This window comes from Heterodontus francisci, chromosome 24, assembly GCF_036365525.1.
Source record: "Heterodontus francisci isolate sHetFra1 chromosome 24, sHetFra1.hap1, whole genome shotgun sequence".
NCBI classification, from domain to species: Eukaryota; Metazoa; Chordata; class Chondrichthyes; order Heterodontiformes; family Heterodontidae; genus Heterodontus; species Heterodontus francisci.
The window spans coordinates 52,912,469-52,930,412 of record NC_090394.1 but is presented as its reverse complement, the minus strand read 5'-3'; the positions used below and the strand labels follow the sequence as shown (position 1 = coordinate 52,930,412).

Genomic DNA, 17,944 nt, shown 5'->3' with positions numbered 1-17,944 from the left:
TTCGGCACTTTACAGCTTTCTGCACTAAACACTAAATTCAACAATTTCAGATCATAACCTCTGCGCCCATTGTATTTAGATGACAGCTGTTGATTCTTGCTTTCTCATTTACACCTCCTCGAAACCATCTTTTGCTTCTTTACTTGTCCCATCAACATCTCCTTTCACCAGCATCTCTCGTCAATTACTCCTGTTTTCCACCTCATCTCAGGCTTTCCTTTTTGTTCTTCCCACCCCTCTATATTTACTTAACGATGAGGCGCCTGAAAACGCAGGGCAATCGCCAACGTTGTCAGTGCGTCCGAATACTTGCCAGCTTGCCAGTATGAATCCGCACAGACAGGCGCCGATGTCACCATGGTGTCCGCACGTTTGGCGTACCCATGCACTAAGTAGGTGAACGGCAACCAGGATGGGGAGAAGCAGTGGAGCAAGCGGCAACGGCGGAGAAGCGAGCAAGATGGAGCAGCAAGCAGTCGGGAGCAACGAGCAGATGGCTTTGGGAGGAAGTGGGCAAGAGGAAAGCGGGGATTGAGGTGGTGATTGTGGCAGGGAGCGGGACCTAAATGCAGCGATTGAGGCACCGATTGCAGGAGGGAGCGAGGAACTGTTGTGGGGGTGGGGTGGGGGGGAAAGAGACATGTAGGTGGCAACCATGGCCATTGAGGGGGCTTGGGTTCAATTTGCTCTTTGTGTGTCAAATTGAGCAGCACCATTTTTATTATTGGCAGCTGCCCGAGATGTCGCAGACAGTGACCTTTCAGTTGATGAAGCTGTATTGGCGCATGTGCCAGTATTTCGCTACCTAGTAGTTGCGTGGTCAGCAAATGTGTCGTTTACTTAAAACTCATTACATCTCTAAATATTTCCAGTTCTGACAAAAAGTCATCTATCTGAACCGTTAACTCTTTCTACAGATGCTAGATGACCTGGAGAGTATTTCCAGCATTTTCTGTTTTAACTTCATGACAACTAGGGGATTTTACTGAAAGCAATCTTTCAAATAGAGGTGTAACTTGAGCCAGTTTTTTTTTTTTTTAAAACTGTTCAAACTTCTAAAGCTAAGCTGTGAAGTGAAGAAAGCATTTTTCCATTTTATGTATTTTCCCATTTAATCACCAAGAAAGGATTTCCTCAAGATTCTAAACTTGTGTTTAATCTTAAAACTTTCAATTTTTATAGTACTAGGCAGGAGCGATATCAAAATGATTCATTCTACCTACTGGAACGTGGAAGGCCTTACTCCACCAGTATGCAAAATTAATAACTGAGATCATGAGATCAAGCTTGTTATAGTCAACTTGGAGTTATATTTAGTGGTGGCCAAGAACTTTGGAATAAACCTCAGTGTTAGAGAACTTTCACCAAGTTTTCTGATCAGTGAAAAGTAAGTTTTTAAATTTAATACGGCTGTTGTAAACAAGTAACTCCGTAACAATGAAAACATGAAAATTCCACCTGCATATGGCAAATTCAGTTAGATTTTATATTGTATTTATGGGGGTTCTCTCAAAAAACAAACAAATCCTACAACTAAGAGAATTGGCACGATGATTAAATTCAACAATCTTTTCACATTTTCTTCTTTTAAAAAAGGCATACCTTTGTTCCAATGTGTGAGCTGGGTGGTCAGAAATATCAGCAGCTCCTTCCAGAAATTCTACTTCCTCTAGCAATTTACCCTGCAGTTTCTCCACTTTTGTCAATTGTTCCTGGAGATTCAGATAATCCTCCAGACTTGTATCAAGTTTAGGAATAACTGCTAGCATATCATCCCTGTTCTTAAACCAGGTCACCTTTAAGTGAGGGACGAGGGGAAGTAGTAAAAATTCAAACCGTTAAGACAAAAGATTCAGTTCACAGTTTAAACTGAAAAATTCAAACAAGTTATCCATTTTTGAGTTTAGTTAAAAATTTTAAAGCCACATCTTGCTGCATACAAAATTGCTAAAAGTTTCAATCAACTAGTTTGGTATCTGCCCGAAGTTTAGACACTGAAGAGAATGCAAATCTGCAGCTCCTTCCTAAATCTTTACTAACTACCTCAGCATTGGTTGATTCTCCTCAGTGGACAATTACTCTTTTGGATAAGGAGATGCACTGGAATAAACAGTGCCCTCTTGACACCCAAGGTAAAGGTTCAGTGTGTGCTGATTTTCTTTGCTTTTTCCTTCTTTACAGTAGCAAATAATTGCCACAGCATCTACATATAAATAAATCAGTTTAAATTTACTCTAGTTGTCTTTGTTATGGAACTAGCTTTCCTGTCCTCACACTACTCCAGAACTAGGCAGGTGCAGAACAGCCAAAGTCTGTTGCACCTGTCCAGGCCATGTAGTACTACTTGTTTAATATGCTGGGAAACACCCACCCTTTGGCAGGTCTTGCTCCTGAAAAACAAACTTAAGTACAACTACAGGCCTCATGGGTTGTGCTGCAGGTTGCCTCGAGTAGGCATTACCCAGGTACAAAAGGTCAGGAAAGTTGGCCCTATATATCTCCACCTTTCTTGGGGCAATACCAAATGAGCAGAATCTCTCAAACTAGACTGGAGGCTGGGAATGATTCATTCCATCTCATTTACATCTCTATCATCGGTCCATGCTGACGAGTGGTGCAGGTCTACCACAGCGCATGCCCTTCTCATTCTTCTGCACCCCACATTCCTCTGGGAAGCCCCAGCAATCCTGGTGCATCATTAAAGGGGAAAAGCCTCAAAAGTCTCTGCCTTTCTTTTGTCCAAGAAAATGGGTGATCTGAGAATCTGGACCAGGAGGTTTGGGCTGGAGATCTCAACCCCTTCTTCAAAATAGTTAATTAAAGCATGAAATGCCGAGTGAAAATTAAGTTAGCGTTCCTAGCTTTGAACTCGAAGTGAAGATTTGTTATTTTTGAAAATTATATACCATTCTCATTGCTGGATACCTTAATTTCAGCAACCCTGGAAGAGAAGAGACTGCGGGTAATGTCTCGTTCCATCTCCCTCTTGCTCTGTTTACTCTCAGCTTGCTGACCTCCTCCACCATATACTGCACCAGCAAATCCAATTTCACCACCTGCAGTCCAATCCACCAATGGATCATACACAAAAGCTTCCAGCAACGTCAAGAGGGTCTCTCGACCACGTCGCATTATTTGGACTACCTAGCAGGGAACAAAAATAACAGCTGAATGGAAAACAAACCTTGAAGGACAGAGTCTGCAAGCATCTTATTTTCTGGTGATGTGATCAATGTATATATGCAGCACAACAGGACACTAATTTCAGCTAACTAACCTGCTCACAAGAAAGTCTGAACAATCCTTCAACTCCAGTCACACCAAGTGCCGTTTCAATATTTTGAGTCATTCTGAATGGAACCTTCTCAGGAACTCTTAGGCTTTTGCCTAAAGTTATTTAAAGCAAAAAAAAAATAATTTCACGAAAAAAAAACAGGATATGACACGACAGAAAAAAATATAAACAGAAGTACCTTTTTCAAAGCAAACATTGTAGTCAATATGCACCACTTCTCCAGTTGTCATGTCTATAAGTACATTATCCAAGTGTCTGTCACCAAGTCCAATTATGTAGCCCACCATAGACATTACTGCAGTTGATCTTGCATATGACTGGGAATAAAACGAGACACATAACAGAATGAGAAAAAAAATTTAAGATAACTTTCATTTATATAGTGCATTTAATGTAATAAAATGTCTAATAATTGAAGCATCATCAGACATAATGCGACACAGCCACGTAAGGAGATTAGGTCAGGTGACCAAGAGTTTGGTCAAAGTAGTAGGTTTTAAGGAGCATTTTAGAGAAAGAGGTAGAGAAACAGAGAAGTTTAGAAAGGAAACTCCAGAGCTTAGGTCCTAGGTAGCTGAAGGTCAGCCATCAGTGGTGGAGGAATAAAAATTGAAGATGGGCAAGAGGATGGAATTGGAGATATGTAGAGATTACAGAAGGTTGTAGGAGATTTTGGGGGGTGGGGGGGGGGGGGGGGGTGGGCAAGGTCATTGAGGGGTCTGAAAACAAGGAAGTGAATTTTAGATGGAAGCATTGCAAACGCCTGTACTTTTTACTCTGTAGAAGTGAAACACCACAAAATGAAACTGAAAAACTCTTTTTAAAGAGAACTATATGAATTTGAAACTGAAAATCATCCCGAGATTAGCTTCTTTGTTGCGCAGAATGAAGACAGATACTCAAGGAATGATTGTATCAGATAAACAGGTTTCTTGGCTTGCATTTTCCTGCTCCCTCGAAGATTCTAAGGAAACTTGAAAATGGATCGGTCTTCAACAGGTTTAAGTGCTTGGTAAATTTACAAGATTACTCCACGAGGCAGTTTTACAGATAATTTAATGTTATTTCTGAGGCTAAACATAGTGGTGGACAGACAGAATGATCCTCAAATAATCTTGGGTTTCTTGTTGCAAATTTGCAACAATACCAGCATCTCCAATACTCCATCATCCAATTAAATAAGTAAGCCTGAGTTTAATTTGAGTTTGACAGAAAATAAGTATCTAACTCCAGGCTGACACTTCAGTGCATGGCTGCATTATTTAAGGAACCGGCTTTTAGAAGAGGCGTTAAACTGAGGGCACATCTGCCTGTTCAAATGTGTGCTAAGTGATCCCATGGCATTACTCAAAAAGCAGTATGATCTCCAAGCATCATGGCCAATATTTATCCCTCAACCATTGCCACTAGAAAAAATTAAATCATCTAACAGCTGGGACCTTGCTGCGAGAGATTGTTATATTTGCTGAAATAGGTATTACATTTCAAAATTAATTCATTGGTTGCGAAGAGTTTTGGGACGTCCTAAGGGTGTGAAAGGTGCTCTATAAATGTAAGCTCTTTCTTCCCTAGCTGCTCCTTTCCTTTCCTTTTGGGCCTCCTTATCTCGAGAGACAATGGATACGCGCCTGGAGGTGGTCAGTGGTTTGTGAAGCAGCGCCTGGAGTGGCTATAAAGGCCAATTCTGGAGTGACAGGCTCTTCCACAGGTGCTGCAGAGAAATTTGTTTGTTGGGGCTGTTGCACAGTAGGCTCTCCCCTTGCGCCTCTGTCTTTTTTCCTGCCAACTACTAAGTCTCTTCGACTCGCCACAATTTAGCCCTGTCTTTATGGCTGCCCGCCAGCTCTGGCGAATGCTGGCAACTGACTCCCACGACTTGTGATCAATGTCACACGATTTCATGTCGCGTTTGCAGACGTCTTTATAACGGAGACATGGACGGCCGGTGGGTCTGATACCAGTGGCGAGCTCGCTGTACAATGTGTCTTTGGGGATCCTGCCATCTTCCATGCGGCTCACATGGCCAAGCCATCTCAAGCGCCGCTGACTCAGTAGTGTGTATAAGCTGGGGGTGTTGGCCGCTTCAAGGACTTCTGTGTTGGAGATATAGTCCTGCCACCTGATGCCAAGTATTCTCCGAAGGCAGCGAAGATGGAATGAATTGAGACGTCGCTCTTGGCTGGCATACGTTGTCCAGGCCTCGCTGCCGTAGAGCAAGGTACTGAGGACACAGGCCTGATACACTCGGACTTTTGTGTTCCGTGTCAGTGCGCCATTTTCCCACACTCTCTTGGCCAGTCTGGACATAGCAGTGGAAGCCTTACCCATGCGCTTGTTGATTTCTGCATCTAGAGACAGGTTACTGGTGATAGTTGAGCCTAGGTAGGTGAACTCTTGAACCACTTCCAGAGCGTGGTCGCCAATATTGATGGATGGAGCATTTCTGACATCCTGCCCCATGATAGCTGCTCCTCCACCAAATAAACAGTAACAGAAGTGTGAGGTGATGCATTTGGGGATGTCAAGTAAGGCAAAGGAATACATGAATAATGGGAAAATACTGAGAAGTGTAAGGGACTTTGCAGTGAATGTCCACAGATCCCTGAAGGTAGGTCAGGTCGATAAGGTGGTTAAGGCAGCATATGGAATCCTTTCCTTTATTAGCTGAAGTATAGAATACAAGAGCAGGGAGGTTATGCTGGAAATGCATACATTATTGGTTAGGCCACAATTTGAGTACTGTGCAGTTCTGGTCACCTCGTTACAGAAAGGATGTAATTGCACTAGAGAGGGTTCAGAGGAGATTTACGAGGATGTTGCCAGGCCTGGAAAAATGCAGCTATGAGGAAATATTGGATAGGCTAGGCTGGGGTTGTTCTCCTTGGAACAGAGAAGGCTGAGAGGAGATCTGATTGAACTGTACAAAATTGAGGGGCCTGGATAGAGCGGAGGTGAAGGGTCTATTCACCTTAGCAGAGAGATCAGTGACGAGGGGGCATAGATTTAAAAAGAGTTTGGTAGAAAAATTAGAGGGGAGAGGAGGAAAAACTTTTTCACCCAGAAACACTTCAATAAAGTTGCAAACTTAGGAGAGCAGAAACATTTCCTGAAGTAACAATAGGGCAGAGTACTGGAACAACCCACTAAGTCTCCCAGATTTAAACTAAGCTTTAGTATCACCCATTTAGGCGAGTGAAAACCTGGGAATTCATTCACTTCAGCAACTACACCAAGTGATCACCAATTACCAAATGTGCTGGTCCATGCCAAGTGCTCAAACCAAGCAAGCATAACAGTATTGGATTATCAACTGCCCAAAATGTTGGTACAACGATGGAAAATTGATCCATTATCTGCAAAATTCAAATGCAAGTACAATTTTTATTGAATAGTATTTCATGTACAAGAAATCAGATACTAAATGTGGCTTTGCTGCATTCTATATATTGCTGTCCAAACGCCTCGCCCATGGATGCGCCCATATAGAAATTGTTTAAATATGGGTGAAGAATTAATACTTATTGCCTTTTCATTCAGGACTTCGAACATTTTAGAAGGCTTTTCTCATACCTGTGTAACACTCCACCACTCATCTGGAGTAGTACATGAACACCACAGCTCTTTTGCAAGAAGATTTGGTGGCGTGGACTCCATCAGTTCTTCTAAGACTGAACTCATTACACTCAAAGGCCAATCACGTCGTGACACATCAAGATTAAGACCCACTGATTTTAAAGCTGGTCCAATTTTGCTGTAGTACAGCTCACTGGGCCGGGGTACCAAACCAGGATTTTGAGTAGTCTGGTAAGAATCTTGGTTCTGGAAAATTGAATAAAAGTCTTACATTTATATAAACTTTGAGAAATCAAATGCATAGTTTTGATGGCACAAACTCAAGGAAGCCGATTTTAAACCCCCACACTGCCCAGCAAGAAAAGGTTATGGAAAGGGTTAAAATTTAACAATTATACCTCCCAGCTCCAACCCACCGCCTTCCCAGCCATTTAAGTTTTTACCACTCTAAATGAGGCCATTGATGAGACTGCTATAAAAAACTGGCAAGGGCTGAGTTAACATTCAAAAGTCAGTGGCATCAATGCTGCAACGTAGAATTAATTCAACATCAGGATGGGGTTCCATGATGTCGGCTGCCCAGCAGCTAGTCCAAGACAGGAGGCGTTGACTGGTCAAGGTAGGTATTAAAGATCTACTCTTTTCAGAATTCCTTGTGGGCTAGAAAGATTAGAATTGCTCTCCCCAAACCCCTCATGAAGTCCCCGGGTCTTTCCTCCATTTCCTGAAACACCCCCCCCCCCCACCAACATTCTGCAAAGCCCTCCTTCCAGTGACTATCAAGCACTACCCCCATGGGTCCCTGGCTGCGGCCTCCTGCCAGTAAATGCTTACTCCCACCTGCTAGCCAGGTAGCCAATTTGGTGGGGTGTCAGGCAGGAGTCAGCAACTAATTATTTAAAGAGATCTTGCCATAGAAATTGTCAGGGCCTCCAATTCCCTGACCTTGTCTAATTCAAAAACATTAAAAAATTTTCATCTACCTTCTGTGCCTGTAAAGCTGCTTCTCTTTGTTGCCAACGCTTGTAAAGTCCAAAAAGGGGAGTGGCACCATCCACCCACTGAATGAGCCCTGATCTTGTACCCAATGGTGTTACAGAATAATGTCTGGCATGGAAACGTGGAGTCTCCTGGTGATTAATTTTTATAAACATCGTATTTACAATCGACAGGAACTGCATTATTCGCTCATCCAGATGCAAGTCTTCCAGCCCTGTGAACAGAGGAAGTAGTAATGATTTGGCCATTTACATCAAAAAGTTTGCAAAGTTCAAAGTTAAGAAACAGATAATTTTCATAAGAAACCACATCGGGCAATGTTCAATTCTACTTCATTAAGGATATGACTAGAGAAAAATTTGACATGGAATTTAAAAGTTTAAATTCAGTAATAAAGGTCTGCAGATTGTCAAAGGAATTAGAACCAAAACAAACTAGAAAACACAACTGAATTTGAAAATATTTTGCCCTACTGCATCTGTTAAACAGCTTCTCCTCTGACAGGACACTAGATACCCATAAGTGGAGCCTCCGTGACCTGATTTGTTTATAAATCCACTGAAATTAGCTGCTGGGTAGCCTACACAAAGCTATCGTACCCATACAGCTATTATTCTTGATCCACAATTGAAATATGAACCAAGGTGATTGTACACTTGTTTTTCAACTGCTCAAGAGAGCACAATGATGGAAGTCAGAAGAGCCCAATAGGTAAAGACAATTCTCCCCTTTGGAACTGCTGACAGCATTTCTCACCTGAGGTTAAGTGGGGTCTTCAGTCAAATAAAGTTTTTACGAGCACTTTCCAATTAAAATCAGGGGATACATCAAGCAAAAGGCATTATTTATGCACTTCTGCAAACTGGAAAGGAGCCGTAAATATTTGAGCAATAACAGCAAAAGGTTTAAAATGTTTTAAATAGTAAGTGAAGATTTCCCGTTTTTCTCCCTCTGAATTCAATTGATGGCTAGTTTAAATTGTGCATTGATAATGAAGGATTTCTAATTTTAAGGGAGTAGTTGAGATGAGCAGTATAAGTACATTTCAGGGGATGCTAGCTAAGTATATGAGGGAGAACAGAACGGATCATGCTGATAGAGATACAGGAGGATGGATGAGGCTCGAGTGGAGCATAAACGGAGACATGAATTGGTTTGGCAGAATGGCCTGTTTCTGCGATGCATATTCTAAGTACAAAGCACATAATTTTCAAAAATTCCTCAGGGAAAATAGCTCCAAAATTGGTCCTTTCGTCAAGTAAATTACATATAAATTGTAACACTAAGGTATAACATTTGTTAAACCAGGTGGCACAATAAATTGTTTGTATTCTTCCCATCCCTTGGATCCTACCTGTGAGAATGAGTAAACAATTAATGGGGCACTGCAAATCTAAGAATCACAACTTTAATTAGCATTGTAAAATAGACATCTATTCTAATTTTACCTTTAAACAGGTATGGGTAGTTTTTCCCATCGGAGCCCAAGAACATTAGTTTCTTTGGTTTTGTTTTGGTGGGAAGGATGGTAATGGTACTGCCAACACTCTGAATTGTGACTGCATCCCTTGCTGAAATTTCACCAGGCAAGGCAATTTCTGTGTTGGACATCACAGCCATTCGTGGACTAATTTCCTCCAAATGCAACAGGTAGCTGGTACGTTTCTGAGCTCTCTGTTGCAAGTTCAGCATTATCTGCAATGTATTAAAAATGGTTTGTGTTATTTTACGTGTTTGAAATGCCTTTTTCTTATTTACATCAATACTTAAAAATAAAGCCAAACCTTTGCTTTGTACTAAGTGACAATTTACATTTATTACACACATTTAATATAGTAAAACGTCCCATGGCGCTTAAAAACAATATCAATAAAAACACGACACCACAGATGATATTTCAAGAGGATGACCAAAAGCTTGATCAAAGGTAGGTTTTAAGGAACATCTTAAAAAAAGGGAGGGGGGAAGAGAGGCGGGAGAGGGGAAGAGAGGCGGAAGGGTTTAGGGAGGGAATTCCATAGCTTAGGGACATGGCAGCTGAAAGTACAGCCGCTAATGGAGCAATTAAAATAGGGGATTGCAAGAAGCCAGAATTGGAAGAGCACAGAGATGTTGAAAGCTTGTAGAGTTGGAGGAGGCTATAAAAATAGGGAGGAGTGAGACTATGAAGGGATCTGAAAACAAGGATGAGGATTTTAAAATAGAGGTGTTGTCGGATAAAGTAACAGTGCGAAGTGCAATACCATTGAGCTCTCCAATCTATCATGGCTAGGTCTCCTAACTCTTAACTTCTTTAGCATGTCCTTTAATGTCATTAATTTTCCACCCAGCAGTCAAGTAATACAACTTTGAAGCTAACATTATGATTAAAATATATAGCCTTGGACAGAATACTGGATTTCAAGAGAAGCAAAGTACCAGCCTAACACCAAGAAATTGAAACCCTAACCTTGAACACACAAACAAATTTATTTCCCTGTCCTCCAAGTTGCTGTGGTATGTTTTATTTTGAGAGAAGAAAACTGCTTGGAAAAAAAAAGCGAGTCATCTGAAGTCTGTATGAGCAAAATTTAGAAAGCATAATAGAGTACACATTTCCTGTGGTAATGTTTATTAAAAATTGTGGAAGGCCCAGTCATTTATACTCCTCCATTCGCAAACCATTCTTCTATAAATCTTACTTCTATAAATCTAACCTGTTTAAATGGCAACCAACTGTTGCTAGGATTAGCAGGATTTGATGGGGTCTTCAGTTTTTCCAAAGCATTATTAATTGGTTCTCCATAGGTGTCCTGAAACCATTTTTCATGAGGAGTTTCTGCTGGAGCTGAAGTAATGCTGCACACATGTTCCAGAGCAAACACCACAGGCTTCATCAAAGCTGTGTGCTTTTCCCTCATAATGGCCATCTTCTCTTCCCTAACAAAGAAGTAGTTAGGTCTGAAATGCTTCACAGTAAACAAGGCCTTCAAACACATCAACAGCTCGCCCCAAATTAGCCAATTTGGTTGAAATTACACAAAGATTACAGATAATTCATCACCTAAAAACTTAAAGGTGATACAAAAGAATAGTCACAAGTAATGTATTAACAGGGCTTTACAAAATGTTCTTTGCAGTAGCCCCATCAAGGGAAGCATTCTGTTTACCTATATGCAAAGCGATGCATATCCCAGTTAACACATTCAAATCTAATCAAAAAGCTAGTCCAAATTTTTGAGGGGGAGAAGAAAAACTACGCAAGGATTCAAGACAGTTTTGAACTATATATAGATGCTCATTTTATCAAGTATCCAGTTCACCAGGCTAACCATTACAGCAGATAAAATTATGAAATAATTTATATCCTTCAAATATGATCAAGAAAAAAGCATCAGAAAGTAAAAGATTAGGAAGGAGTGACATTATTCTTCATAGTTATTTCTGTTAACTAGATCACTTCCATTAAAAACAAAGGTTTAGCTTACATTATCACTCTAAACTCACACACAAAAGACTTTATGCAAATTGCTCTAAATGCTACTTAAATGACGCACCAATACCTTGACATTTCCAATTCAAATTACACTATATGGCTAGTCCCATAAACAGGTTTGGATTCAAGTAGTTTACATTTGCCAATAGAACAAATATAGGGTTAAACTAGTTTGTTGGATTCAGCCAGCTTCAAAATACCTACTTGCGAAGAGTATTGTTGTTTTGAACCCTCTTCACCTCATCCTCCAATTGCTGAATGCGTCTTAGCACGTGCATGTGTTGTTGTTGAAGAACTCCAAGCCAGAGCTCATCCCACAGTACAGTAACTCTCCGTAACTCTCCAACTAACATCTGTACCTGCAGAACCACCAGATTAAAGAGTTAAAGTAGATTAATTCTTATAATCGAAGAGAACACCCAACTTCAAAAACATGTTACCTGAACACTACTAGGTCTTCAGCCCATAAGAGTCTATATTTCAGGCATATCTCAAAAGTGCAGAAGTCACTTCAGCTTTAAACAAAAAGTACCCTCAGTTTTCAACTGAGCTGTTTTGACAAAATCACAAAGGGCTGAAATATAAGCAATTGCGGCTCCTTGACATTTACCGAGTATACGAACTACAAGCAGAAGTAGGCCACTCGGCCCCTCAAGCCTGCTCCGCCATTCAATAAGATCATGGCTAATCTGATTGCAGCTTCAGCTCAACATTCCCGCCTACTGCCAATAACCTGTCACCCCCCTGCTTTGAGAATCTATCTACCTCTGCCTTAAAACTATTTAAAGACGCTGCTTCCACTGCCTTATGAGGAAGAGAGCTCCACGAAACTCAGAAAAAATTTCTCATGTCTTAAATGGGCGACCCCTTATTTTTAAACAGTGACCCCTAGTTCTAGATTCTCCCACAAAGGGAAACATCCTTTCCACATCCATCCTATCAAGGTCCATCAGAATCTTGTATCTTTCAATCAAGTCGCGTCTTACTCTTATAAACTCCAGCGGATACAAGCCTAGCCTGTCCTACCTTTCCTCATATGACAACTTGCCCATTCCAGATATTAGTTTAGTAAACCTTCTCTGAACTGCTTCCAACACCTTTATATCCTTCCTTAAATAAGGAGACCAATACTGTACACAGAACTCCAGATGTGGTCTCACCAATGTCCTATATAACTGAAGCATAACCCATCTATTTTTATATTCAATTCCCCTCACAATAAACGATAACATTCTATTAGCTTTCCTAATTACTTGCTGAACCTGCATTCGAACCTTTCGCAATTCGTGCACTAGGACACTCAGATCCCTCTGCATCTCATAGCTCTGCAATCTCTCACCATTTAGATAATATGCTTCTTTATTCTTCCTGCCAAAATGGGCAATTTCACATTTTCCCACATTGTACTCTATTTGTCAAATCTTTGCCTACTCACTTAGCCAGTCTATACCCTTTGTAGCCTCCTTATACTTTTTTTTTAATTCATTCATGGGATGTGGGCATTGCTGGCCAGGCCAGCATTTATTGCCCATCCTTAATTGCCCTCGAGAAGGTGGTGAGCTGCTTTCTTGAACCGCTGCAGTTCATGTGGGGTAGGTACACCCACAGTGCTGTTAGGAAGGGAGTCCCAGGATTTTGACCCAGCGACAGTGAAGGAACAGCGATATAGTTCCAAGACAGGATGGTGTGTGACTTGGAGGGGAACTTGCAGGTGGTGGTGTTCCCATGTATGTGCTGCCCTGGTCCTTCTAGTTGGTGGAGGTCGCGGGTTTGGAAGGTGCTATCTAAGGAGCCTTGGTGCGTTGCTGCAGTGCATCTTGTAGATGGTACACAATGCTGCCGCTGTGCGTCGGTGGTGGAGGGAGTGAATGTTTGTAGATGGGGTGCCAAACAAGCAGGCTGCTTTGTCCTGGATGGTGTCGAGCTTCTTGAGTGTTGTTGGAGCTACACCCATCCAGGCAAGTGGAGAGTATTCCATCACACGCCTGACTTGTGCTTTGTAGATGGTGGACAGGCTTTGGGGAGTCAGGAGGTGAGTTACTCGCCTCAGGATTCCTAGCCTCTGACCTGCTCTTGTAGCCACGGTATTTATATGGCTACTCCAGTTCAGTTTCTGGTCAATGGTAGCCCCTAGGATGTTGATAGTGGGGGATTCAGCGATGGTAATGCCGTTGAATGTCAAGGGGAGATGGTTAGATTCTCTCTTGTAGGAGATGGTCATTGCCTGGCACTTGTGTGGCGCAAATGTTACTTGCCACTTATCAGCCCAAGCCTGGATATTGTCCAGGTCTCGCTGCATTTCTACACAGACTGCGTCAGTATCTGAGGAGTCACGAATGGTGCTGAACATTGTGCAATCATCAGCGAACATCCCCACTTCTGACCTTATGATTGAAGGAAGGTCATTGATGAAGCAGCTGAAGATGGTTGGGCCTAGGACATTACCCTGAGGAACTCCTGCAGTGATGTCCTGGAACTCAGATGATTGACCTCCAACAACCACAACCATCTTCCTTTGTGCTAGATATGACTCCAGCCAGTGGAGGGTTTGCCCCCTGATTCCCATTGACCTCAGTTTTGTTAGGGCTCCTTGATGCCATACTCGGTCAAATGCTGCCTTGATGTCAAGGGCAGTCACTCTCACCTCACCTCTTGACTTCAGCTCTTTTGTCCATGTTTGAACCAAATCCTCTTCACAATTTACCTTCCTACCTATCTTTGTGTCATCAGCAAATTAAGTAACCATATCTTTGGTCCCTTCATCTAATCCATTCTTATAAATTGTGAAAAGTTGACGACCCAGCACTGATCCCTGCGTCACACCACTTGTTACATCCTGCCAACCCGAAAATGACCCATTTATGCCTACCATTTCCTGTTAAATATCCATGCCAATATGTTACCCCCTATACCATGAGCTTTTATTTTCAGCAACATTTGATGTGGCACCTTATCAAATGCCTTCTGGAAATCCAAGTATTACATTCACCTATTTCCCTTTATGCACAGCACATGTTACTTCTTCAAAGAACTCTAATAAATTGGTTAAACATGATTCCTTTTCACAAAACCATGTTGATTCTTCCTGATTACCTTGAATGTGAAGTGTCAATCTGCTGTACGCCAAATGTAGCACACACTGAACAATGCCACAACTAATGTTAGTGTCTCACTTAATATCTACTCGTTTTTAGCAGCTGGTTGCCACACTTTAATTCTTGGACAATTATAAAGCATTAGTGTTAACAGCTTGTTTTAAGCATAAGCTGATCAATGGGAATAACTGGACTATGAAGAGAAATTAAGAGTGCTGCACATAATCTGTACAGTACTTTTCAAAGTTATTGATATGGAAGTTCTTCGCATCCCCAGTTTGGAAGGTAAATTTGGGAAAAAAACAGTTAAGAGTACTAAATGCTGCTTATACAACTAGTTACACAAAATTGCCAAGAACTATGGGTGCTATACTGTTTCACAAAAATAAAAGCAAAATACTACGGATGCTGGAAATCTGAAATAAACAGAAAGTACTCGAAATACTCAGCAGGTCTGGCAGCATCTGTGGAGAGAGAAAGTTAATATTTCACGCCAATAAACTATCAGAACTGGCAAAGATTAGAAAGGTAACGGGTTTTGAGCAAGTGAAAGTTTGGGGGGGTAGGGAAAGAGAAAAGAGGAGGAGAGAGGAGTGGAAGAACAACAAAAGGGAAGATCTGTGATAGGGCGGAGGGTGGGAGAAATTAAATGAAAATGTCAAGGAATAAAAAGGAAAAGGGAGTGGTAATAGTTATAGTAAAACACAAAGCATTTGTCGAGAGTGTTAATGGTAGAATAATGAAAGCAAAAACACGACTAGGGGTCACGGTGGAACTCAACGTCGAGTCCAGAAGGCTGTAAAGTGCCTAAACTGGAAACTGAGGTTCTGTTCTTCGAGCTTGTGTTGAGCTTCACTGGAACAGTGCAGCAGGCTGAGGACAGAAATGTGGGCATGAGAGCAAGGTGGAATTAAAATGGCAAGCAACCAGAAGCTTGGGGTAATGGTTGTGGACTGAGCAGAGGTGGTCCACAAAGCGGTCACCCAATCCGTGCTCGGTCCCCCCAGTTTAGAGACAACTACATTGTGAGCAGCGAATACAGTACACTAAATTGAAAGTAGCACAAGTAAATCGCTTCTTCACCTGGAAGGAATGGTGAAGAGAGAGGAAGTAAAAGGGCAGGTATTAGAACTCCTGCGATTGCGTGGGAAGGGGAAGAGATGTCGGGGGTGATGGAGGAGTGGACCAGGGTGTCGTGGAGTGAACAGTCCCTTTGGAATGCTTACAGGGGAGGGATGAGGTGTTTGGTGGTGACATCATGGTGGTGGAAATGGCAGGGGGCGATCCTTTGGATGCGAAGGCTGGAGTGGAAAGTGAGGACAAGGGGAACCCTATCGCTGTGATGGGAGGGAAGGGCGGGGTGAGAGCGCAAGTGTGGGAAATGGGTCAGACACAGTTGAGGGCCCCATCAACCACAGTGGGGGGGTCCTCGGTTGAGGAAAAAGGAAGACATAACAGAAGCACTGTTGTGGAAGGTGGCATCACCACATCAGATGCGACAGAGATGGAGAAACTGGGAGAATGGATTGGAATCCTTACAGGAGGCAGGGTGTGTGCGAGTAAGTGTAGTAAAGGTAGCTGTGGGAGTCAGTGGGCTTATAATGAATATTAGTAGACAGCCTATCCCCAGAAATGGAGAGAGAGAAGTCAAGGAAGGGAAGGGGAGTGTCGGAGATGGACTATGTGAAGGTAAGAGAAGGGTGGAAATTGGAAGCGTAGTTGACGTTTTCCAGTTGAGTGAGAGCAGGAAACAACACCGATACAGTTATCAATGTACTGGAGAAAAGAGTTGGGGAAGCGGACCTGAGTAGGACTGGAACCAGGAATGTTCAACATACCCCACAAAAAGACAGGCATAACTAGGAGCCATGTGGGTACCCATAGCAACACCTTTTATTTGGAGGAAGTGAGTGGAGTTGAAGAAGTTGTTCAATGTGAGAACAAGTTCAGCCAGGCAGCGGAGGGTGGTCATGGAAAGGTCTGGTTGGGCCTCTGTTCAAGGAAGAATCCCTCAAACCATCCTGGTAGGGAACAGAGGTATAGAGAGATTGGATGTCCAGTGAAGAGGCGGCGGTTAGGGCCAGGAAACTGTTGAAATGACGTAGGGTGTTAGAAGAGCCAGAGAGGTAGGTGAGAAGAGACTGGAGAAGGGGAGAAAGAGAGAATCAAGATTGGAAGAAATAAGTTCAGTGGGACAGGAACAAGCTGGGTTTACCAGGACAGTCCGGTTTGCGGATTTTGGAAAGGAGGTAGAAGAGGCTGTTCGGGGTTTTGGGACTATGACATTGGAAGCGTTAGAGGGAAGATCTCCAGAGGAGATGAGGTCAGTGACAGCCCTGGAGGCAGTGGCTTGATGTTTCCTAAAACATTCTTAGAGAACAAAAGTGGGAGAGATTGAGTCTTTTTTTAATAAAAAGAACTTGCCATCTCAATTTGAGATATAGCACTAGACTGATGGCATTTTCAGATTAAACATTGTGAAATGTGCTAACCTACTTTATAAAAGTTTTTAAGATTCACTGGATCATGCAGTTCAGCAGCTAATATCCCTGTATCAAATAGCTTAATTTCCCAGTTTCAATCACTGGTCTGGAATTCATTAAAAAGAAATGTCAATTGAATATTGCCATCCAGTTTTATATGCATGCTGATAGTCATCAAGAAGTAGTAGTACATCTTCACTTCTTTGCTTTGGATTAGAAGTGACCAGTTTCCAGATACGGACAGATTTTAGATTCAGAAAACCACTGGGGTTGAATAAATTCAACAAAACAAAAAAAAAAAATTATAGTTCTAACTGCAGTTTAGTGACGATGTTCACAGTACCTGTAAAACCATGGTAGGATTTGCTGATGACAGCTTATCTACTATTGTGCTATAGCAGTCCTGCATCATAGCTTGATCTTCATTAAAACAAGCTTTCTGTTCATCTTTGATACTATCTTGTGATCCAAGCGGACTATTTTCTTCACATTCGCCTCCAGATAGGGCTTCAGCCTGGATATTACTCAGCAGGGTAGGAATTGCAGATGACAATTTGGCTCCTGAAGGAGAAACAGCACAATATTTCTTCAGATGTGAAAGAACAAGATTAACTAGAAACAAGTTGAAAAGGCATAAAAGGCAACGTCTAAGTTAGCCATAGAAAGCAGCTTTCCTAACATAGGCTTTATGATTTGATGCCAAGGGCTACTTACTTCTGAAATTAATCTGGCAAAAAAGGTACAAGTTTACTTCTCCATGGTGATAAAAATATTCAACACTAGGGTAGGGAAAGTGGACTATGATCTACACTCAGAAGATTAAATAGCATGTGAAAATGGAAAATTTATGCCGGGGGCAGTGAAAAAAAGTCTTCATCGAGTAAAAATGAAAAGCTGATTTTAGGTGTTCCAACTTTGAACATGTACAAAAAAAGCAGCAACAAATTTTACTTGATTAGAGTAACGAACATTGAAGGAAAAAGAACTAAGATTTCTGTAAATGTTTTCATTAACACCACTAATA

The 17,944-nt window shown here is 41.8% G+C and overlaps 1 protein-coding gene across 4 annotated transcripts in view; it reads right to left on the bottom strand.

Annotated features, from left to right (window-relative positions):
• smg1 (SMG1 nonsense mediated mRNA decay associated PI3K related kinase) overlaps window positions 1-17,944 on the bottom strand; it is a 152,741-nt gene that overhangs the window by 39,018 nt on the left and 95,779 nt on the right. For all 4 annotated transcript variants that reach the window (XR_010977399.1, XM_068056197.1, XM_068056198.1 and 1 more), the window contains exons 37-46: window positions 17,264-17,481; window positions 11,547-11,701; window positions 10,564-10,786; window positions 9,316-9,562; window positions 7,852-8,081; window positions 6,866-7,114; window positions 3,474-3,612; window positions 3,278-3,387; window positions 2,926-3,144; window positions 1,603-1,796 (exon numbers count right to left, since the gene is read on the bottom strand). Coding sequence is in view for 3 of the 4 variants with exons in the window: in XM_068056197.1 (XP_067912298.1) it covers window positions 1,603-1,796; window positions 2,926-3,144; window positions 3,278-3,387; window positions 3,474-3,612; window positions 6,866-7,114; window positions 7,852-8,081; window positions 9,316-9,562; window positions 10,564-10,786; window positions 11,547-11,701; window positions 17,264-17,481 (1,984 nt within the window). In the remaining variant the exon portion in view is untranslated. The remainder of the gene's footprint in view (window positions 1-1,602; window positions 1,797-2,925; window positions 3,145-3,277; window positions 3,388-3,473; window positions 3,613-6,865; window positions 7,115-7,851; window positions 8,082-9,315; window positions 9,563-10,563; window positions 10,787-11,546; window positions 11,702-17,263; window positions 17,482-17,944) is intronic.